This window comes from Phaseolus vulgaris, chromosome 7, assembly GCF_000499845.2.
Source record: "Phaseolus vulgaris cultivar G19833 chromosome 7, P. vulgaris v2.0, whole genome shotgun sequence".
In the NCBI taxonomy this organism is placed as follows: domain Eukaryota; kingdom Viridiplantae; phylum Streptophyta; class Magnoliopsida; order Fabales; family Fabaceae; genus Phaseolus; species Phaseolus vulgaris.
The window spans coordinates 5,978,409-6,002,053 of record NC_023753.2 but is presented as its reverse complement, the minus strand read 5'-3'; the positions used below and the strand labels follow the sequence as shown (position 1 = coordinate 6,002,053).

Here is a 23,645-nt window from a genome sequence, read left to right as displayed (position 1 = left end):
ATATTAACTATATCCTTTATCCTATAATCATTACCTATTGTACATTAAAATATATATATATATATATGTATATATATATATATATTTATTTGAAGTCTTACAAATTGCATCATTATATGCTGCTTTAATAACTTTCTTTAAAATAATGTTTCATGTAACATTTGGATTTTAAAGATTTTAACTTGTATTATCTCTTCTGGTCTTCACCCTTTTATTACTATTTCTTGTTATTTATCTTATATTCTAATACCACAAAACTATCGGTTACTCATTATTTTTCACCAAATAGCATTAATTCATATTTATTTACCAATTTCACTGTTTTCTAAATATAATTAATTAAGTAATTAGCTTAACATGTTTGAATTAATAAATCAAATATATAATCAAATGAGAAAAATTATCAGCAATGATCATCAATATAATACATGTTTAATTTCAATTGAAAAAAGATAAAAGGAATTTTTCCCACAAACAGAAAGCTTCTTTATTTTATACATTATAAATTAGCAAATAGATAAAAAAAAATAAAAAAACCTTTTCATCGTTTTCTGTTTTGGGAGGGGTTAGATCATTGACAGTAAATTCATCAATGTAATCTTATACTTATTTTTTTTAGCAGAAGTTACCGTAGTAACAAGTTTCCTAACCCACAAATGTGAGATTCTTTGCCAACCATCAAAACAATATTTTACAAAATCCCGTAGCATAAAGCTAACCAAAAAAAAAATATAGCAAAATAAATATTTAGTAACAAACAATATGTAGTTTGGCCAAAAAAATTACTAAGGTCGAACTGTAACTGAAGATCATGATATAAGTATGTAATTAGAAAACAAAACAAAAATTTGATCAATGAAGTTCATACTTTGAAGCTAGAGAGTCAGACCAGCCGTTTCCTCAAGCAATAAACGCTCCTTTAGGGAATCTAGCTTCTCCTGGTTCTTTGCTCGAACATTTGGTAAAACCTTCTCTTCATAACCTGGAGCATTCATAATCTTCTCTAGTCTTTCTATTTGCCTGTATAGAAAGAAACACCAAGTCTTTTAGTTCAAAGCCGTTAAGAAAAAGGAGAAAAAAAGAGCCTAGTTTTTAACAAAATAAAATCATGTGTATTCTTCAAGTGTCAAGGAATTATTATTCATTATGAAATCCCTTTTATAATTTCCTCCATTGTATGATCTGGTCTCCTTCTACCCCTTTACACTGATAACTTATGACTGATGTTAAAATGTTAAAATGTATTTTAAAAAACAACAGAAGATAAAACATACTTTTTCAGCTCATCTATCTTCTTGATCTTCCCTTGCTCAGCCTCTGCAGAATTAGTTCCTTGTAACTCTAGATAAACAGAAATGCTTTCATTTACGACGGCATCAGCATATCCAGATGGAACAGCATCAGTTTCAGAGATTACCTGTGAATCATACAATCAAACATTAAAAGTGAAAAAAGTGCCAATCAAGTAAATTGAAAATGGGCTATATGATTTAATGAAAAAATAGAGAAGCAAAATACAGGGGGGATCCATGAGAAGAGAACACAAGCAAAATGTGAAACTTACTGTCAAAGATGATACATTAGCTAATGTTACAATCTCCAGTTGGTGGCTCTTAATAATCACAGTAACCGCCTGTGTTCGGCAGAGAACAAAAGCCGGTCGCCTAGCAACATTTGCATCAATTTTAGAATCAGCATGCTATGTAAGATTGAATAACAAACAACCTTCACTTGAGAACTTGCTCTTTTATTTTCTGTTTCCATGTTCTACTTTTACATTTTAATTACAAAAATGTCACATTGTTTTCAATTTGTTTCCTGTTAGGAAACACATTTTTATATTTCTGTTTCCTGTACAAATAATTGAAAATAGGGATAGATAAAAACCAAGGTGGTCATTTCTGTTATTAAAAATTAAAACAGAAAACCAAGATGCAAATAAACACCCTTTAATATTTGACAAAGAAATAATCAAAGTACTAGAGGAATATCTTATGCTCATTTATGCAACTCTTATTTTACTTGACAAAATTTTCTCATTGTCACCCCAAAAGAGAGATTTCAAATATATCATTATATTATAGAGAACACAGCAGAAAACCTGAAGCTTTGCAGAAGCAAATGTTGCTTCCACATACCTGTCACGTTTTTCTTTAGCCAGTGACCTCAGAGACTTAATAGTAGACTCAATAATGTCCATTTCATTCTCCACCGTTTCATTATTCCAGCCCTGGTGTAAAAAACATAAACAAAAATCTTATTACTGAATAGCCAAAGTATGTTAAATACAATAACACATCATAAAAACATAGGAAGTTCTTAGTCGTAGTTGAAACTTTCAATTTCAACAGACAAAGGGCTTGAATAATAGCAAAACGAACCTCTACAGCTGATGGATAATTGCATATCATGATAGATTCTGCTCTCTTACATTCCCTGGGTGAAGGAAGCCGTTGCCATAATTCTTCCGTGACAAAAGGCATGAAGGGATGAAGCAATCGAAGGCCATTGTCCAGACAAAACCACAAAGTATCTTGTGCAAAGCGTCTTTCAGAGGCAAACTTAGGATCATTACCAGTAAAGTAAGGCTTAATCACTTCAATAAATACATCACACAATTGATACTGCCACCAAGAATATACAGCAGTGGTAGCTTGCGAGAATTCAAATGATTCTAGAGACTTCACTGTTTTCGTTATGGTTTTATTCAACACTGAGAGTATCCACAGGCAGCTAAATGGGAGAACATCTAGATTCAATTCTGCTGGTGGAATATAATCATCCCCAAGCTTGCTCATAGCAAATCTTACTGCATTCCACAGTTTATTACACCATTGGCGATACCCAACCACCCTTTGAATATCTAGGTTAATTTTGTCAGACTGAAATGGATGAAAACAGAACAATTAAATCACAAAAGTTGACTACATCGGTGAAGAATAGCCATATAAAAACATAACAAGTGAATGACACCTGAGCTGTGTACGAGACCAGTGCAAAACGGAGAGCATCAGCTCCACATTCATCAATACCATTTGGAAAATCCTTCTTCTGACCCTCTATAGCAGTAGCAAGTTCTTTGGGATCCAGGTTACCAGCCTCTAACCTCTTGTGTAGACCTTCCAGAGATATCCCACTTATCACTTCAATGGGATCAATAACATTCCCCAGGGACTTGGACATCTTCCGCCCATGTGCATCACGAATCATGGGATGCAAATAAATCTGCACAGGATTGGAAGTATATCAATGAGAAAGATCGTTGATCAAAATTTCCAAGGTTGGTTAGCTTCCTCAATGACTGTCTTCAAGAATTTCTTTTTAAAAAATCAAGAAAAAGAAAAATCTTAGGTAATGACCAAAATTCACAGTAAACGTGACAACATCAGAGTACATCAATGAGACGATCATTGATCAAATCTTAGGTATACATGAGTGTTTGATTAGCTTTTATTTTCAAAAATCAATAAAAAGAATTCTTAGGCATGCATAATCAAAATTCACAGTACACGTGACAACACCAGAGTAACAAGCACAATTTAGTACACGAAAAAGTACGAAGCTTTCCCAAAATGATCTGCATGAGATAGTGACCTTACCGTTGAGAAAGGCACATCACCACCCAACTTCAATCCAAACATCACCATACGAGCAACCCAAAAAAAGATGATATCATGGCCAGTTTCCAGAACAGAAGTTGGATAGAATGTCTTCAGGTCCTCTGTCTCATCAGGCCATCCCAGCACAGATAATGGGAACAGACCAGAAGAAAACCATGTATCAAGAACATCAGGATCCTGGCCTAAACGAAACTTCTTTTCACCATACTTCTGGCTAGCAACCTTTTGGGCCTCCTCTTCATTTCTTGCCACAACCCAATGATCGTTATAAGCACCAAATTCCTGCAGCACGTCATCCTCCAAAGTGACATACCATGCAGGTATTCGGTGACCCCACCATAGCTGCCGTGAAATGCACCAATCACGAATGTTTTCTAGCCATCTGTAAAACTTAAATTATATGATTATACGAACAATAAAGGTACGTTTATAAGTAAGATAGATAACGAGCAAGTTCCAACGTCAAACCACTGATTCCATTTACAATAACAAATCCTTCAACAGTTTGCCTTCAGGTTTTTTCCAATACTTACTTTAGTGTAAAAATTGGAAGGAGTTGACATTATAGGTTTCAGGTAGGAATGTAGTAAAAGAGATACATAAAATAATGTTGATATATGGTGTTGTAGTGATGTGTTACAAAATACTATTCATTGATTCTTAATTCATACTAAAACTAAACTAATAAGCCTTATCAAATGAGAACAGTAAATGTAGAAACCACTCTACAAATCACCAAAGATACTAAAAAACAATCTTCCGTACAATAATGACAGATATTTTGTACATATTCAAACTGGAAAACATTGACAATGAATTAAGTTGATTATATTTCTCGACAACTCAACTGCCTCAGTTTTGATCTTCAGCTAGATCTCTTCCAAGCATTGTGAAACCCATCAGAATATTTTTCACTAATCATTACAAGAAAATGATAAGAGATGCTAAAGTGTCTTGGCTAAAGTTCTGCAAATAGTCTAAAAAATCAGACTATTTCAGAGGAATACTCCCCATGATGAATTGTATAATTACTAATTACAAGAATTGCAAAAGGAAAACAAAGATATAAGTACCTCTTCCAATCAGCCAAATATTGTTTTGGAACAATATCTAGCCTTTTGTTTTCCTCGTCAACAGCAGCATTAAGAGATTGCTTTGCCAAATCATTGCAACTGACATACCACTGGGGCTTTATCATGGGCTCCACAACATCATTGCTTCTTGAACAAACCCCAAGGCGCATCTCATTGTTTTCAGATCCTCTATAAAGACCCTATATAACAGAAGAAAACTAATGAAACAAGAGCCAAAAACCATGTGTTTCATCACAGACATAATTTATTACTAAGATAGAGATAATTACCAATACAATGTAATTCCTCTTACTGGAATTTAAAATTAATGATAGCTAAAAGAAGATCATATGCAACAAAATTTAAAATAATGATACTAATTAATATTCCCTTCCATCAGCATAGAAAGCAATCATTAGTCAGGTTCCACAGACGTACAAGTGTACTTTCCAACAAAATATTTTCACCTAACTTTAGTTATTTCTCGTGAATCAAATAAATAGCATAAAATACCTTCTTCTGTAAAAATTCTGTTACTGCCTCTCGAGCTTTAAACCGTGGCATGCCCACAAAATCAGAGCCACCACTGGAATTTATTTTCCCATCATCTGTGAAAACATTAATGAATTCAAGGTTGTGACGTTTACCCACCTCGAAATCATTTGGATCATGGGCAGGTGTAATCTGCAATCAACAAAGAAATTACCATAATGTGCATAATATCACTTGAAAAAAACTCAAACACAACTTGTAGGCATTCGTATAGACAATACCTTAACAGCACCAGTCCCGAACTTTGGATCAACAAGAATATCATCACAGATTATAGGAAGTTTTCTTCCATTAAATGGATGAATAGCATATTTTCCATGAAAATGGCTATATCTGTCATCATTAGGATGTACTGCAATAGCAGTATCACCAAGCATTGTTTCAATTCTAGTTGTGGCAACAACAATTTCACCTAGGTTCCCTTCCACAGGGTATGCAAACTTTGTTAAAACTCCAAATTCCACTGGTTTATCATATCCTGGAACCTTTAGTAGACTCCTTTCTTTTATATCAATATAATCCACCTGCATGCATCAAGCAACAACATTACATATGCAATATTGATACATCAGATGAAACAGCCAAGAACAAGCTTTGCACACCTCAATATCAGATATTGCAGTTCGTAACACACAATCCCAATTCACTAAACGAAGGTCCCTGTGACAATGACAAAAACAATATTATCTCCACTCCACAAAAGAGCCTCTTAGATTCATATAATTTGCATATATACAAATGGAAATATAAATGCCACGTGAAGAGAACTTGAGGAGCACTCAGAGCATAGTATACAGAATCTCATCAGCACATTTTAATTTAACCTAATTCACCATGTAGCGTTTTATTTAACTGATGTATTATCTTTATATTTAGAATCCAACTAGCATCAAAGAATATCGCACGTCTTTTGTCACAAACATGCAGTATTGCAATATCATAATTTAAATCATGAGTCAGTAGGAACTTCACTAATCAATAAGTATGCAAGATCATGAGATATATTTGGCCTGTGGAGAAGATTCAACCACACCATGTTACAAAAATGTCTCTTTGAGCACTTGATTCATGTTTTCAGATAAGATCCACACATGTGGCATACCGTTTTTGCAAACAAATTCCTGCCATTTAAATAATTTTTGTGCATGATTGAGTAACATCAAACAGTAAACTAGATACAAGGGTCTTACAAGTTTCAACTAAACTTGCCTTCTGTAACTTTTATTGAATAATTACTAGGCCCCTATATTGTTTCTGTGAAAATAAAGTAGAAAGAGGTATAGAACTAATCCCCTTGTGTATAATGAACACATAAGATTATGTATTTATATATGAGACAGATACAAAACGTTGGGCTAAACCTATTGCATTTAACACTCCCTCAAGTTGGTGCATATTAATCATATGTACCAAACTTGTTACAAATATAATCAATTTTAGGTCCTCAAAGATTTAGAGAAAATATCAACTAATCGATCATTCGAATTAACAAACTCAGTCTTGACGTCTCCAAATACAGTCTTTTCTCAAATAGTATGACAATCCATCTCAATATGTTTGGTCCTTTTGTGAAAGACGAAATTTGGGCTAATATGAAGAGCAGTATGAATGTCACATATAAGTGTCATTTGAGTGGCCTTTCCAAAATGCAATTTTTTAAGTAATTGTTTAAGTCAAACAAACTCACAAGTAGATGAGGCCATAGATCTATATTTTGTTTCTGCATTAGATCTTGCCATAACATTTTGTTTCTTGCTCTTCCCAGAGATCAAGTTATCACCAATGGAGACACAATATCCGAAAGTGGATCTTCTATCAAAAGGAGATCCTGCTCAATCAACATCTTAATATTAGACAACTTTAGTATGGTTATCGTGACCATATACATGGTTGTCAAACTCGCAAGTCTACGTAGACTCGTGAGAGCTCAGTAGACTCGACTCGTAAACTCGTAAGAGTTTACTTTTATATTAAAAAAATTAATAATAAATAATTCCATCTAGTCCTAAATGATGATTATATAACTTCAAAGTCTCAAATAAAGAAGTTCATACAAATATAGTGCTCCTCCAAATTCAATTTCTGCCCAAAATAAAATAAAATTTGCAGCAACTTTTCCCAATTAAAAAAAAAAGACATAATTCTGCAGCTCAATTAAATAAATAAAAAATCCAATTTGAAGCCTTTGTATTCTGCAGCTCAATTAAATATAAAAAAATCCAATTTGCAACCCATCTTGTATTCTGCAGCTCAATTAAATAAAAAATATCCAATTTGGAACCCATCTTGTATTCTAAAGCCCAATAAGGAAACAGAACCCTAATCCCCTAAATCACACTACATAACATTATATGATGAACGACATTGTCAACCAGCAACCCGCGACCACCGCACGAACCGCCATGACCCCACGACCTAACTGCCACCACCACCGCACGAACCGCTCGATCGCCACAACCACCGCACTCCACAAAAGAAGACGCACCACCTCCACGCATTCACAAAAGAAGACGCACCACCTTCGCGCACTCCATAAAATATGCAAAATGAAACCAAAATGAAAACGAAATGTGAAACCCTAAGGAAAGTTTATTTCATTTAATTTTCCCCATTCAAATCAACATTGTTTTGGGTTAAAAAAAACTCAGTTGAACTCGCCAACTCGGACCAGACTCGCGATTTCATTCGGATTTCACTGAGTTCACTCCGAGTCTGCCGAGTTTACTCAAAAAACAAATCAACTACCGAGTTAACTCGGTAAGGGCATGTGGACACATAAACTCGGACGAGTCAACGAGTTGACTCGCAAGTTTGATAACCATGACCATATAGCAAACCTTTTCCAAGAGAACATTTAATGTACTTCAATATATGAATCACTACATTCCTATGATCTACACATGGGAAATTAAGAAATTGACTCACCACATTGACTGCAAAGGAAATATCAAAATGAGTAATAGTAAGATAGTTTAATTTTCGAACTAATCTTCTATACTTCTCAGGATTTGAGAGACTTCCCCTAATTAGGTAGGAGTTTGGTATTTGGATCTATGGGTGTGTCAACAAATTTTGAATTCATTAACTCAATTTCCTCCAAAATATCGAATGCATATTTTCTTTGAGAGATAACAATAGCATTGTTGGATTGTGCTACCTCAATCCCCAAGAAATATTTGAGTTTGTCAAGATTTTTGGTCTGAAAGTGGTGACAAAGGTGTTGCTTAACCTGTGAGATGTCATGGTGATCACTACCTGTAAGAACAATATCATCAACATATACTACTAGATAGATACATCCGACACTCAAGTGACGGTAAAAAACTGAATGTTCTTCCTCACTGCGAGTTATACTAAATTGTTGAACAACATTACTAAATTTTTCAAACCAAGCCCTAGGAGACTGCTTAAGGCCATATAAAGATTTGCGAAGTTGACATTAATCCAAAAGACTCCCCCTCAGCAACAAAACCTGAAGGTTTTCTCCATATAAATTTCTTCCTACAAATCTGCATTAAGAATAGCATTTTTGACATCTAGTTGAAAAAGACCAACTCACATCCTATGCCAATTATCTGTCCCAAACTTCAGTCTTGTAAACAAACGAAATCTTTGATGAAATAAATAACAAGGGAATGGGTGAGACAACTAATGGATAATAAGTTAAGTGGAGACCCAAAGGCATAAAGAACATTATCAATAGATAAAGGAAGAAGATAAATAGTACCAACACCATGTGATGAGCCATTGACCATGGTAATGGAAGGTAAATAACCCAAAGTAGACAAAGATTTAATGTGATTTGTGGCACCTGAGTCTAGAATCAGGGGCCAAGAGAATTGGAGGAAACAAGGCCAGCAAAAGATATACATGTGTGTGCAACAAAAGCGATGGAACTAGAGTTTTGACGATCCTCATACTATTTAAGACATTCATTGAGAATAGTAGGTTGTCCTAAGGTATCAAATGAAGTAGGGTCCAAAGTAGACATTTGCAAAGGAGCAGTTTGGACAATTGCAGCAAGTCGAGGAGGACGACCATGTAAGACATAACACTTGTCAATTATGTGGCCTAACTGAAAGAATCATTAACGAAAGCAGGTATATTAGTGGTTGGCTTAGCTAAAACAAGCAAAAGGGTGGAACAAATGGATGTAAAATTAGGCATTACTGGAGATCCCAAAATCCAATCACGAACATGTGAATAATCATCAAGAAGTCCATGTAAAGCGAATAACATAAAGAACTGACCTTTGATCGAGCTCTTAAGAAGGGATATAGGTCGAAGACAATAACTCATTGAAATCGTAAAGAAGAGCATGAATTTTACCCAGATATTCAACCATTGTACTATTAAGACGTTTGGGGTTAACAATACTAAGGAGATTTTGACAAACACCATAAAGATGTTGAGTATCATTAGTGTACAATAATTTGGCTTGTTACCAAACCTTTGAACATGTCTCATAAGCAGAAAATATTTATTTTAAAGAGTTAATAGTAGACTTCAGACAATGCATTAAACATCAATTTTCAACCAACAGGAAACCTCATTTTTAGCTATAGTGCCCACACTCTGGGTAAGATGATCAATACAACCCTAATTCTTAAGCCATAGTTTAATGTTTGATGCCCAAGTAACATACTTAGTTTCATCCAACTTGTCAATGAATAGATGTACATTGACATAATTAGTATAGATGGACAGATCAGGTAATGCAACAGCAAAAGAGGTTGTAGATGAGGAGGAGAGAGAGAAACCTTAGAGGAGATAAAAAAAACACTAAAAAAATCACACAAACTTCGATCAAGAAGACAGGGGAAGATCCATAACAAGGACGACAAGACGATCCTGACGCGGGTAATCACTGCCAAAAAAGGGGTTGGATGAACCGCCACGAGACGAAAAGCAATGGCAATGACAGGACATGGTGGTCACATGGCCGAGACGATTTTAACATAAGTGTTGCTGGTACAACAGTGGTGGTGGCGGAGCGACAGTAGTGGTGGAAAAAAATCACTAGTCAACAATGGGTTCACTAGGAAGTCAAGGATTTTACCCTAACTCTAGATACCATGTGAAAATAAAGTAAAAAGTGGTATTGGATTAATCCCCCATGTGTAGGGTTATGTATCTATAGAAAAGAAATATACAAAATGTATGGGTTGAGCCCGTAACATCTAATAGTTTCCAAATCCCAACAATGCACTAACTAAAGCTTGTCTCCTTCACATAATCAATGATCTCTATCAATTGGTTTTTGAGAACAAACTTAAAAACTAAAACCAACATTGATGAAAACCTACAATTCAGTGGTTATGAATAAAAGCCTTAGACAAGACAAAACATATCGCAAATGTCCAACCTACCTATAGATAAGGTCTTGCTTGTAAAGCCTTACAAAAGCCTCTGTAACAGCCTTACTTCTTCTTTCATCCATTGTGAAGCACTGAAAATAAAAAAGTGAGTCACAAAAGAAATGGCATGAAAAAGAACTATCTAACATGGGCAAGCTTTGTTTCAGTTGTCTTAATTATGTTGAGTTGTTTGCTCATGGATTCTATAAGGGTGATTCCATGTTGAACTAAACACTAAACAATTATACATTTACCTCACGAGACCAATCCAAAGAGGCTCCTAATCGGCGCAATTGTTGTAATATTGTGCCCCCATACTTGTGTTTCCAATCCCAAACCTATTTCGCCAGTATTCACCAAAGTAGGAAACAAGAATAAGAATAAACAAATAAAAAATTAGCAAATTATCATGAACCTTGCGTTCAATGATTATTGTATTAACATACCTCAGAGACAAATTTCTCACGACCTAGATCATGCCTAGTTAGTTTTCTTTCCCGCATTATCTTCTTCTCCACAACTACCTGTGTCATAATAATCACAATTAATATAATTTAATTTCCTCTCACACAAAAGATATGCTAAATATAGAAAATGGACATGTCATTAAAAAAAATACATAGTACATTAGCGCCATAACTAAAAATTGAAATAGGCTAACACTACCATTTAAAGCCAACACAATTGTCACATTTTAGGGGTAAAAATGTCTAAATTGCTAAATGCTACCTATCCAGACCTTAATAGCGTAGTAACAACTTCAATCTATCACAAATTTGTGATAGAAAGATTTATGAAAAAATGGAAAGATAACAAATGTCTATCAGAAGCAAAAAATTTACACAATCCAAGGGAGCGAAATGAAAAAATAAAAAAAAGTGTAAAGGCAATTGAACAAATGGTTTTTGATAGAAATACTTAAAATCTAAGTACAAGTGCAAAATAACTATTTATTTTTCTAATTGCATGCTATAATTTAAATAGCATAGCATCTGCTCCACCACCCTACCACAACATTCACAACAAATGATAAACTATAAAACAGTTAAGGACAATGGACCCATGAAATCTCCTCAATTTTTAGACATAACCTGCGTAGCAATCCCAGCATGATCCATCCCAGGTACCCACAAGGCATTGTATCCAGACATCCTCTTCCATCGAATCATTGTGTCCTATAAGCAATAAATCACAATGAGATTAACAATTTAGAACAGCTAAACTTAAAATGGGGTATATAAGATACCTCTATTGCGGCTGTTAGAGCATGACCTATATGGAGAGCACCAGTCACATTCGGAGGGGGCAAAACCTAAAACACGGAACACATAACGAAGTTCTTAACAGGCATAAAAAGGGAGCAAAAAATGCAAGTTCTATATATCATCAAATTTATGGGCTGTGCAGTGCAGCCACTTTAGACATATATTCAGCAGTGTAACCGCAAAAAAGTAACACAGAATAAATATTTTCAAGATTAAACAAGGTCATGACACTATACTTTATTTCAAGTCCAAAAGAGACTGACATTAAATCAATAGCAACAAATTTGCTAGCCTATTTCCATAGTTTTGTTTGATACCATCAAACAACAATGTAAATAAATACTACTAGATTTTGGGAAACTTCTTAGACTAAGATAAAACACTGTAAACACATGGACCAATATATTTCAAATTGTTATTATAAGGATCTCAAATTGAGAAGGATCATCACTTCTAAAGTTAATATATGGCAATTAGCAAAAGGTTACTTCACACTCCATGCGTAAAATCTCCAATCAGTTACACACACCATCTAAGTAAACATACAAAATGGTCTTTAAATTCTAATTTCTAAGGAAGAAAATTGCAGCAAAAAACAACTTCACATAATATCTGAAACCAAGAGATATAAGTTCAACAAGACACTCACAATAACAAAAGGAGGTTTGGAGCTGTTAGCATCTGCCACAAAGTACCTTGATTTCTCCCACCATTCATACCACCTAAATTATAACAACATAAAAGTTAGGCGTTTCATAAATTTAAAGGACAACGAACATAAAGATGGAATTAACACCCACGATTTCTCCACGGCAGTTGGACTATACTGCTTTGCCATTTGCCGAGCCATTTGCTTCTTCTCACCAATTGGAGTCTCAGGATCAACATAATCTTCAGGATTCTCATCCTCCGCACCACGCTTTACAACTTTCTTTTCACTTTTTTTAGAAGCATTGGATGATTGTTGTGCTTGCTGCTGCCATCAAAAGGAAGAAAACAAAAAAAGTGGGGATTGTAAAAATTACTTATAATATTGCAAAATCAAATCAAATATTGCAACTGCACAACAGGGAAAGCAGGAACTCTTTTCACCTGAGCTTGCTTAAGAAGAAACTTCTCTTTCTTCAATTGCTTCTCTCTAGCCTGAGACAAAGCCATAAATTTGTGACACAAGAAAATAAAAATCCACAATTGGGATAGTGATAGTCCACCCAAATAAAAGAAACTTCTTAACAAGACTAATAAATCATTAAAACTCAGAATTAAAAAGCACATTTTTCTTAAATCCCGATTGGTAAAACAATAGGGATAAGATGATAATGGGAAAACCTTTTCTTCCTTTTTCTTTTTCTTCTCAGGGTCCTCGGGTGTGGGTGGCACTTGCTCTTTGTTGCTGGCAGAGGATGCCATTGATGAAGTGTGAAGTCTGCGTGTCCAAAGCCAAGAACGGCTCTTGCAGAATAGAGAAAGCAAAGTAAGCGCAAAAGAAAACCCTGAAACCTAGCAGAACTTAAGTCTTGTTTGTTTCCTTTCGTTTCTCTGTTTCGAATAAAGAGTTACCTTAACTCTGCCAAACAACGGGCCGGGTATCTTCATTTGCACACTCGCATGGCTTGCTTTCGGTATTTTAACAAATACTATTAATCAATCTGAGATTATACAATATTAATCATATGTATAATTTTAATATATATATATATATATTTATACTTGTTATTATCAAGTTAACAACATAACGTTTACAGTAGTATAATATTGAATTAAGATCTTTTCTCAATTTTACTTGCAAAAATTTCATTCAATAATTAAAAATCAAGAGAAAGGTTATGATTTTATATAACAATTTTTTTCCTATGAAAAAACCATATGCTTGAATCGGATGTAATTCCCATAGGTAACAAAGTAACAAAGTTCTTTCCTACAAAAGCTTTTACAACATGTTTTTATAATTTTGTCACAGAATAGGAGCAAGAAGAAATTGTTCCAATAGTTAAAGAATGATAATTTTATTAAGAAGTTGTATATATTATTGTTCACATGCATGTTTCACCTATTGTTTTGTACTAGTAACATATGATAATTTTGAGACCCTTGCAGTTAAAAAATAAAAAATCAATCAAGCTCATACATGACCTGTTTAATAATAATAATAATTTATATATATATATATAAAGAGGATTCATTTAAATAATATTTTTTTATACATAAAAAAATTATTCTACTATTATTTAATATATTTCATCTTATTATTGGAGTATTTTTTTAATTTCATATGAATTACTTAAAAAATTAAATTATTTTTTAATTCTTTAGATTAATATTAATGGAGTTTTATATGCAAACTAACTCCCTCACTTTTTCTTTAATTTCTTATTTTAAGGCAACAAAAGAAATAAAGTGAGAGCATACTCTCACCTCGGTTCCACACCAAATCTCACAAATAAAATAAAATAACATTCATTTTCAATCACTCTCTCCACTCGATTTCGAGCAACTCTATTTTTTTGTAAAATCGTTATTCTTTTGTATCTACCATCAAGTGAATCCTAACTTTAACGTGAACATCATTACATTCTCCAATCTCAAAACTACCAATGGAAGAAGAGAAATGACTTGAAGAAGAAGAGAAACTCAAATCAAAGAATAAGATAAAATAAGTTGATTAATCAATTCATCATTTTTTTTTACATGGTGTAGACTCTCTTTGTTGTCATAAGTCTTTCCTTAGGCACAAAAGGATTGGAATGTGGTTTTTGTTGCCCACATTCAAATAATACATGACTAGGTTTTCCACAATTGAAAGAGACAGATCCTTTAAGATGACAATCTTTAGCATAATGGTATTGTCCACACTTTAGAGACTTAATCTAATTATTTACGAGTCTACTTGAATTTATTAAAGAAAATTGACTGGATGGGGGTTTCCATTAGGGATGGTTGTAGGCTTTTCCCTCATTACATATTTTTTTTATTTGGCTAAGGTTTGAAATATTTTGATTTATTATTTTAACTATTTTCAAAATTCTTCAAAAAAATCTACACTTGTGAATAAGTGTAGGAAAGTAAAAAATTTATAATATTCATACTATTTTTCTCAATTCAAGCCTAAGTCCATTTTCAAATTTTATGCACTTCATTCTCTCATATAAATGATGAAAGAAAGTAGAATAATTTCCTAAATCATCAAACTTAGAAACATATTCTCGTACTGACATGATTATTTGTTTTAATTGCATAATTATTATTTTTCTCCTAGCATCATTGGAAAAATATTTTTCAAGAAAAAATGTTCTAAACACTTCCCTAATAATGATTATTCTTCCCCTTCTATTGATTTTTTTTATGATATCTCACTAATATTAAGTCTTTCTTATCAACATAAACAAAACATAATTTACCTTTGGTTTTCAGACCAATTCATAACTTCAAATACTTTCTCCATCTCCTTAATCTACAATTCATCTTTTTTATGGGTTATAACCTTTAGAAAATTGTGAAGGTTTGTTTCTCTTAAATTCAACTAAATAGAGTGACTCAGTGGTTCCTTAATATTGTGGCGGTCATGTATTTGATAACTTATATTGCTTCGATCAACTCATTCTTCCTCCTACTATTTGTCATCTGCAATCATACAAGTTAGTTTTTTATAAAATTATTATAATTGATACATTTTACATGTCTCACATGAAACATTACTCTAATACCATCAATGTGGTGTCATTAATTTCATAGATTTAATAAATATTAAAAAAAATTCAACTTATAGATTTTTTTAAATTAAACATAACATTTTATTTTATGACAAACATTTTACACATATTTATTTATATAGACCAACGTTCTACCATAGGCCTAACTACAATTATATATTAATACATCATCTATATACATATAAACATAATCCTTAGGGTTTTAACTATTTCATTTTTCAAAGATCGATCATGAATCCAAAGGCATGGTGTATAATGAATATTGGTATGAGTAGTGAAAGTGATTGTGATGGGACCCTTCAAGTATATTGCAGTTTAACTGTCAAGGAGAATTAGAAGTGTTAATCTTTGTCCCCTAAAAATTACTATATTGTTTTGAATATTCCATTGCATACCTGATGAGAATCAAAAATATGTTATCAATAAAAGAAATGGATAAGGGCCAAAGTATTTAAAGTTCTTCTTATTAGTCTTTGCAAAAGATGAGGCCCAAGCCCAAAGCCCAAGAAGGCCAAGCCCATGAAAGCCCAAGTCCAAACCATGAGGGGCAAGGTCAAGCATTAAATAAAAGAGCATCATTTGAATTACTTTTGTATAGTTGTAGGAGGTATGAATATTAAATAAAGAGTGTGAATAGTTAGGGGGGTGTAGACGCATTTTAGGAGGTGCTGAAAATAGGAAAGGAGTCACACTTACTTCATGACTAGGTGGCACCAATTTACATTTGAATTTGGAGGGAACTTTGAGTTTCATTTCAGCCCTCTTCTATTATAAATAGAGAGGTTGGGCTCTTGTAAATTCAGAATTGGATAATTGATATAGAGAAACTCTACTCATTTGGAGAGAGAATTTGTGTGAGATTTTGATCTCTTAGCTTAGTCTCATCTTGTGAGCTTTTGGAGAGCTTCAAGTGGCGGCTTCCTTCACTCATCTTGGAACTCCATCACCAAGTGGTGTGAGCAACTCCAAATTCCATTCCAGCGGTCTTCAATCACTTAAGTTTCATCTTCTTTCATCTCCATTTTCATTTCCAATCGGTAGTTTAGCTTGTTCTTTAATTTCTACCGTTTATTCTTGTTCTAGGTGTTGTTTTAAGTTTCTATTCGGTGCATCTTGTTCCTTTGATGATTTCAATCGGTAGATTCATTTCTTGATTCAATTCTGTCCAGTTTTCCAGTTTACACATTTCAATTGTGTTTCTATTTGTGTTCTTGTTTTCCTTTCAATTCCGCCAAGTGTTTGTGATAAGGACATGACACTCATGATGTATATGAGTTTGGCTCTTCATTTGGATGACACTGTCCTCCATTGATTTGTCCTTAAGCCTTCTTAAAGTGTTGTTTCTTGTTAAGTGTCTATCCAACTCATATCAATACCTGAAAAATGTAACTTGTATCAAAGCATGAAATTGTTCGATGTACTGAAATATAATTTATTCACTTGTGTGATAAGGTGATAGCGAGGGCGTCGGTTGTGCGGTCGGGTTTACCCTCAGATATTTTAATAGCCGAAATATGTGGGTATACCGACCGGGTTTGTCATGGGAGGGAGAATGCGTCGGTGGATTTCTTCTATGTGTATACCACCTTATTTACTGATTTGAGAGTGACCCTGCCGTTCGATGATTTTACCATGGACGTGCTACGAATCCTTAACTTAGCCCCGACACAACTTCACCCGAATTCATGGGCATGTTTACAAGCCTTCTGAATGGTGTGTCAACTTTTTGAGTTGACACCCATGGCGGAAGTGTTTTTGTTTTACTATAGTACATATCCGGTTAGTCCGGTAAATTGGATTTCCTTGGTGAGCCGCCCGGGGAGTGTGCGATTTGCGGCGTTTACCACCTCTTACAAGAATTTCAAAGAGAGGTATTTTAAGATATTCGTGGAACCGGACGGCCGGGAGTATTTTTATACTGCTGAGGGTGGAACGAGGTTCCCATTTCATTGGATGCAAAATCCCGTTGCCCTTAATTCTAATTTTCGTCCGGCCGTGTCGGTGCTGGGTAAGGTTGTAATGGTGATATTCGACCAACTGCCACATAAATTGCCAACAAGGGAAATAATTGCCTTATATGCGTCGTCCGATCCCTGGACGGGTTTTATTGGTATGTGATTGCAAATTTCTTGTGATTGAATAACTTCATTAATAGTGTTTAATTCTTGTGTGTTTTGCAGAAATCATGACACGGACGGACGCATCCTTGAACGAGTACATGAACAATCTGCACCAACAGAGGAACCGGCAGGGGGGTTCGCTCGAGACAAGTGGGGCGTTGGCCGCCCGACCGACTTCAATGGTGCCTGCTGCGGGGGCCACGGCTGCGGCGCAGCGAAGAAAAGGGGTCGACCCCCTAAGGGAAATCAAGAAGGCCGACCGGGGCCTTCTCGAACGGTTGCTGAACCGTCTCTGTTAACGGCCGGCCTGGAAATAGTGGCCCACTTACAAACAGAGCTGACGGCCGAGGAGAACGAAGTGCTCTCTACCATCCCTACAACAAAGTTGATGGTGGAGACATTAGAATTGCAAAGTCGGGCGCTCGTGGCGAGCCGGACGGTGATCGAAGAGCTCGAGAGAGTTACGACCGTCACTGTTCCCCGTTTGAAGAAGGAAGTAACTGAGGCCAATCAAGCTGCAAAGGCGTCGGCCGAGATGGTGGAAAAATTGAAGGCCCAAGTGGAGGAGAAGCAGGCGGCCGTGAAAGCGCAAGAGGGACTAACGAAGAACCTCGAGGCACAACTAAAGGAGGGTGCCGACCGGGAGGAGGCGTTGAAAGCGGAAGTGACTAAGTGTCAAGACTTCATGCTTCGCATTAGCGAAGAATATTTTCGGTTGGACATCGGACAAGCGGCCTGTCTGCATGGAGCACCCTTGGAGGATGACCGGTACGATATAGAGAAGATAGTAGTGGACGGAAAGCTGGTGCCGGCCAACCCTGATGACAACTCGAATGAGGAGGCCGAGGCGGAGACTCCTGGCCCACAGCCGGATGCCTTATTTGAGGAATTAATGAACAATGTTCCATGAAAAAATTGCTGGACCCGGCATGTGGGCAAGATACACTGCATTTTGAATATTTATAATTTGTATGTATAATGTGTAGGCCGAACGACTGTTTATATCTTCCAAACATGGTTTGGTAATGATTGATGAATTCGAGTGCCGAATGAGGCATAATTAATGCTGATTACATTAAGTAATAAGGTGATAATTCAGATGCCGAACGAGGCATAATGAATGCTGATTACATTAAGTAATAATGTGATAATTCAGATGCCGATCGAGGGATAATTAATTCAGATTACGTTAAGTGATAATGATAATTCGGATGCCGAACGAGGCATAATTAATTCAGATTACGTTAAGTGATAATGATAATTCGGATGCCGAACGAGGCATAATTAATTCAGATTACGTTAAGTAATAATGATAATTCGGATGCCGAACGAGGCATAATTAATTCAGATTACGTTAAGTAATAATGATAATTCGGATGCCGAACGAGGCATAATAAATTCTGATTACGTTAATAATGATAATTCGGATGCCGAACGAGACATAATTAATTCAGATTACGTTAAGTAATAATGATAATTCGGATGCCGAACGAGGCATAATAAATTTTGATTACGTTAATAATCATAATTCGGATGCCGAACGAGGCATAGATTGAGAGTGATAAAAGAACTAGGAGAGACGTGGAGTGTGATTTATAGTGCCTCGTTAAAACCTTCTCGGTCGTAAACCCTCCTTAGGGAAAAACCGACCGAGCGAGGAAAGAGTACACTTTTATTATTAAGTTCAACTGTAATAAAATTTGAGATGCGTGGCATTCCACGTTCTCGGTATGTCCTTCCCAGATAAATGTTCTAAGTAATAGGCTCCACCGGCTGTCGTATCTACTATGCGGAATGGTCCTTTCCAATTGCTAGAGAACTTGCCTCCTTCCTTCCGGGCGCTGCTCCGCATTCGCCATACTAAGTCGCCTTTGTGGAACAATCTCGGTTTGACTTTGGAGTTGTATCGTCTGGCCGCCCGAATTTTGCATGCTTCCTCTCTAATTCTACACTTGTCCCGAAGTTCGTTGATGAGATCGAGGCCGACCGAGAGGCTTTCCCTATTTAGATCAAGATCAAGGGTTTGTCGGCGGAGAGAGGGTTCTCCAATCTCGACGGGGATCATAGCTTCAGTGCCATACGTTAGGTTGTACGGCGTTTCTTGTGTGGTCGTCTGAGGGGTACAGCGATATGCCCATAAGACCTCTAAGAGTTCTTCAGTCCAGTTGCCCTTTGCTGGGCCGAGACGTTTCTTCCGTTCGTTCAAGATGACCTTATTTGCCGCCTCTGCTTGTCTGTTTGTTTGCGGATGTTCGACTGAACTGGCGATGTGTTTGATGTGGAGTTTCTCGTAAAATTTAGCTAACGTCCGGTCGGTGAACTGTCGACCGTTATCGGTGATAATGATCTGTGGAAGGCCGAAGCGGCAAACAATATTTTTCCACACGAAATTTTGCACATTGCGAGTGGTGATCGCAGTCAGAGGTTCGGCTTCGATCCACTTGGTAAAGTAATCAATGCCGACCAGTAAGAATTTACATTGGCCTTTACCGGGGGCGAAAGGACCAATGATGTTCATACCCCATTGGACAAACGGCCAGGGTGATAGCATAAAATGAAGTTCTTCAGGTTTTTGATGGGACAAAGTACCAAACTCTTGACATTTGAGGCATTTCTGGACGAAATCGGTACAGTCGCCTTGGACGGTCGGCCAATAGTATCCAGCTCGGACTACTTTGGCGGCCATTGTTCGTGCGCCTGAGTGAGTACCACAAATACCTTCATGTAATTCCCGGACGACATAGGAGGCTTGATCAGGTGTCAAACATTTAAGGAGTGGTCGGGTATAACCTCGGCGATAAAGGTCGTTGCCAATTAAGACAAAACGGGCGGCCTGCAGCTTCATGGTTTTTTCGCCGAGAGGACTACATGTGCCGTCGAGTAAATATTGCTTGATTGGAGTAATCCAAGTAGATTCCGCGTCGGTCGTTAGGTATTCCTGTAGGTCGATGCTTGGGCGTGCAAGCGTAACATGGATGACCGACCTATGAATTCCTTTACACTTCGTGGTTGCTAACCGGGACAAGGCGTCCGCGCGAGTATTGTGATCGCGTCGAACGTGCTGCATAGAAATTTCAGAAAAGGTGCTCATCGACTGTTTGACTAAGTGATAGTATCGCTGTAGGAAGCTTTCTCGGACTTCATATTCGTCATTAAGCTGGCCGATGACAAGCCTGGAATCACTTTTACAGATTAACTTTGTGATTTCCAATTCTTGAGCGAGGCGTAGACCGGCTAAAATGGCTTCATATTCGGCCTGATTGTTTGAAGCTTTGAAGTCAAATTTGAGGGCTTGCTCGATGACAATCTCGCCGGGGCCTTCCAAAACGACTCCAGCGCCGCACGACCTTTCATTGGAGGAGCCGTCCACGTATAGGATCCACGATGAGTGTTCAGTCTCGGCTGAGGAAGGAGTGAGTTCGGCTACGAAATCAGCAAGAGCTTGCGACTTGATGGCTCCTCGTGGTTGGTACTGAATATGGAATTCAGATAGTTCTATCGTCCATCCGATCATTCGTCCGGCTAAATCTGGCTTAGTGAGAATCTTTACAATGGGGTAATTTGTCCGAACAATAATACGATGATTTTGAAAATACATACGCATTCGTCGGGCGGTAATGATGAGAGCCATAACTACCTTTTCGATCGTTTGGTATCGGATTTCGGCGCCATGGAGGGCGCGGCTGACAAAATAAACTGGTCGTTCTTTGAAATTAATTTCTTGCACTAAGACTGAACTGACGGCTTCGTGTGAAACGGCGAGGTAGACTATAATGGGCTCTCTGGCGTCCGGTTTCTGGATGACCGGCGGGGAAGATAGAAAAGTTTTCAATTGGAGGAAAATTTCCTCGCATTCGGTCGACCACTCAAAGCGGGATGCTTTTTTCAATAGTCGGACGATGGGCCTCGTTCGTTCGGCAAGTTTAGGAACAAATCTGGATAGAGCGGTGAGTCGGCCGATAAGTCTCTGAATTTCCTGAATGGAGTTGGGACTTCTCATTTCGGAGATAGCTTTACATTTCTCAGGGTTAGCTTTTATGCCTCTATGAGTCAGCATAAAGTCTAAGAACTTCCCCCCCTCGACGCCGAACGCACACTTGCCAGGATTGAGTCGCATCTGGTGTTGGCGAAGGGCCTGAAAAACTTCTTTTAGGTCAGCAATATGTTGTTTGCATGAGTCGGACTTGACGACGATGTCATCGACATAGACTTCAACATTCCTGCCGATCATGTCGTGGAATACATGGTCCACTAGTCTTTGATAAGTGGCCCCGGCATTTTTGAGTCCGAAGGGCATAACTTCATAGTAGAAATTATCGGAATCAGTCATAAAGGTTGTCTTCTTTCGGTCGGCCGGGTGCATTTGGATTTGATTATAACATGAGTAGGCATCGAGGAAGCTGAGGATGTGATGTCCGGCCGCTCCATCAACGAGACGATCAATGGTAGGCAGAGGGTAAGAGTCTTTTGGGCATGCCTTATTGAGGTCCGTGTAGTCAACGCACATTCGCCATTTTTCGTTCGCTTTCTTTACCATAACCACGTTGGCTAGCCATGTGGTGTAATGGGCTTTCCGAATGAATCCAGCTTGTAACAATTTATCGGCTTCGTCACGTGCGGCTTGGCGTCGTTCCTCGCCTAGATGTCTTTTCTTTTGAGCTATGGGCCTAGCCTCTTTATACAGTGATAATCGGTGAGTGATAACCTGTGGGTCTACGCCAGGCATATCAGCGGCCGTCCAGGCGAACAGATCGGCATTTTTAACAAGTGTCGTACCGATGGCCATTCGGTCGTCCGGCTTCAGCAAAGTGCCGATATGCGTAGTGTGGCGATCATCGCGAAGTGGGAAAGGATGCAAGTCTTCTCCTGCTTCCATACGGGGATCGTCCATACGAGGGTCGAGATCAACAAGGGCTATCATCTGACGACGGGACATGTGCCGTCCGGAACGCCGAGTGGGGGATCGTCCTCGTTTTTGTGGGAGTCGGTCGTCCGGATTGGTCGTGTAGAGTCGCCGAGTTGGCTCACTTTTCAAACTCGCAACATAACATTCCCTAGCGATTTTTTGATCAACATGGATTGTTGCTATGTCGTCATTCGCCGAAGGGAATTTCATGGCTAAGTGTGGGGTGGAGACAATGGCTTTTAATCTGTTGATGGAAGGTCGGCCGAGCAGGATGTTGTAGGAAGTCTGAGCGTTAACCAGCAGATATCGTACGTTTATTGTTTTATGGAGACCGTCTTCCTCACCAAAGATTGTATACAGGTCGATATACCCCTTAGTGTCGACCCGTTCACCTGAGAACCCTACAATTTGTTCGTTATAGGGTTGAATGTCTGCTTCTGGGATGCGCATTTTCTTGAAAATTTCCCAGTACAATATATCGACCGAGCTACCCTGATCTACCAAAGTCTTGGCAATTGCGAACTTGTCAATTTCTACAGTGATTACCATAGGGTCGTCCTGGGCTGGATCTATAGCTGTGAAGTCATCGTCAGTGAAAGTGATCGGAGGTATGTGTGGACGCCTCCTTGTGGTAGCATGAGCGGACTGGATGTTCCGGAGATGTTTCTTTCGGGCGGAATTTGAGCACCCGCCACCGGCAAAGCCCCCGGCTATATAATTTGCTTCGTGGTTCGGTTCACCCAAGTTAACGGGTCCAGCAATCATGTTGATGATTTCGCGGACTCGTTGACGAGGGCGGGCGTTTCGGTCGAGACTTGTGTTGCGGGCGCGTGTACGCCGAACGGGGCTTTCACTGCGTTTCCGCGAAGTCTGGCTATGATCAGTTCGGCGTTTGTAATCGTTACGGTATGACCGGTCGACACCACGAGACGGACGGTCGGTACTCCGTGGTGGGGATCTTGAATTCCTTGTCCTCTTGACGAACTGCCTCAAATGGCCAACCTGGATGAGCTCTTCGATTTTGTCCTTCAACGCCTGACAT

At 37.5% G+C, this 23,645-nt stretch overlaps 1 protein-coding gene across 2 annotated transcripts; it reads right to left on the bottom strand.

Annotated features, from left to right (window-relative positions):
* Window positions 1-585: 585 nt before the first annotated feature.
* LOC137829543 (valine--tRNA ligase, mitochondrial 1) lies at window positions 586-13,469 on the bottom strand. Of its 2 annotated transcripts, none has more exons than XM_068636365.1 (20): window positions 13,197-13,469; window positions 12,960-13,010; window positions 12,668-12,843; window positions 12,517-12,589; window positions 11,849-11,914; window positions 11,694-11,777; window positions 11,049-11,126; window positions 10,857-10,940; window positions 10,615-10,694; window positions 5,848-5,905; window positions 5,467-5,769; window positions 5,207-5,377; window positions 4,694-4,893; window positions 3,600-4,002; window positions 2,974-3,225; window positions 2,382-2,882; window positions 2,139-2,230; window positions 1,565-1,664; window positions 1,275-1,417; window positions 586-1,020 (listed from the first exon to the last, which is right to left on the bottom strand). In XM_068636365.1, the coding sequence occupies exons 1-20, from the start codon at window positions 13,275-13,277 to the stop codon at window positions 876-878; spliced, it is 3,141 nt and encodes a 1,046-aa protein (XP_068492466.1). In that variant the 5' UTR covers window positions 13,278-13,469; the 3' UTR covers window positions 586-875. The 2 variants fall into 2 exon arrangements, with proteins under 2 accessions (XP_068492466.1, XP_068492467.1); XM_068636366.1 differs by having other exon boundaries at window positions 12,668-12,840.
* Between the last annotated feature and the right edge of the window lie 10,176 nt (window positions 13,470-23,645).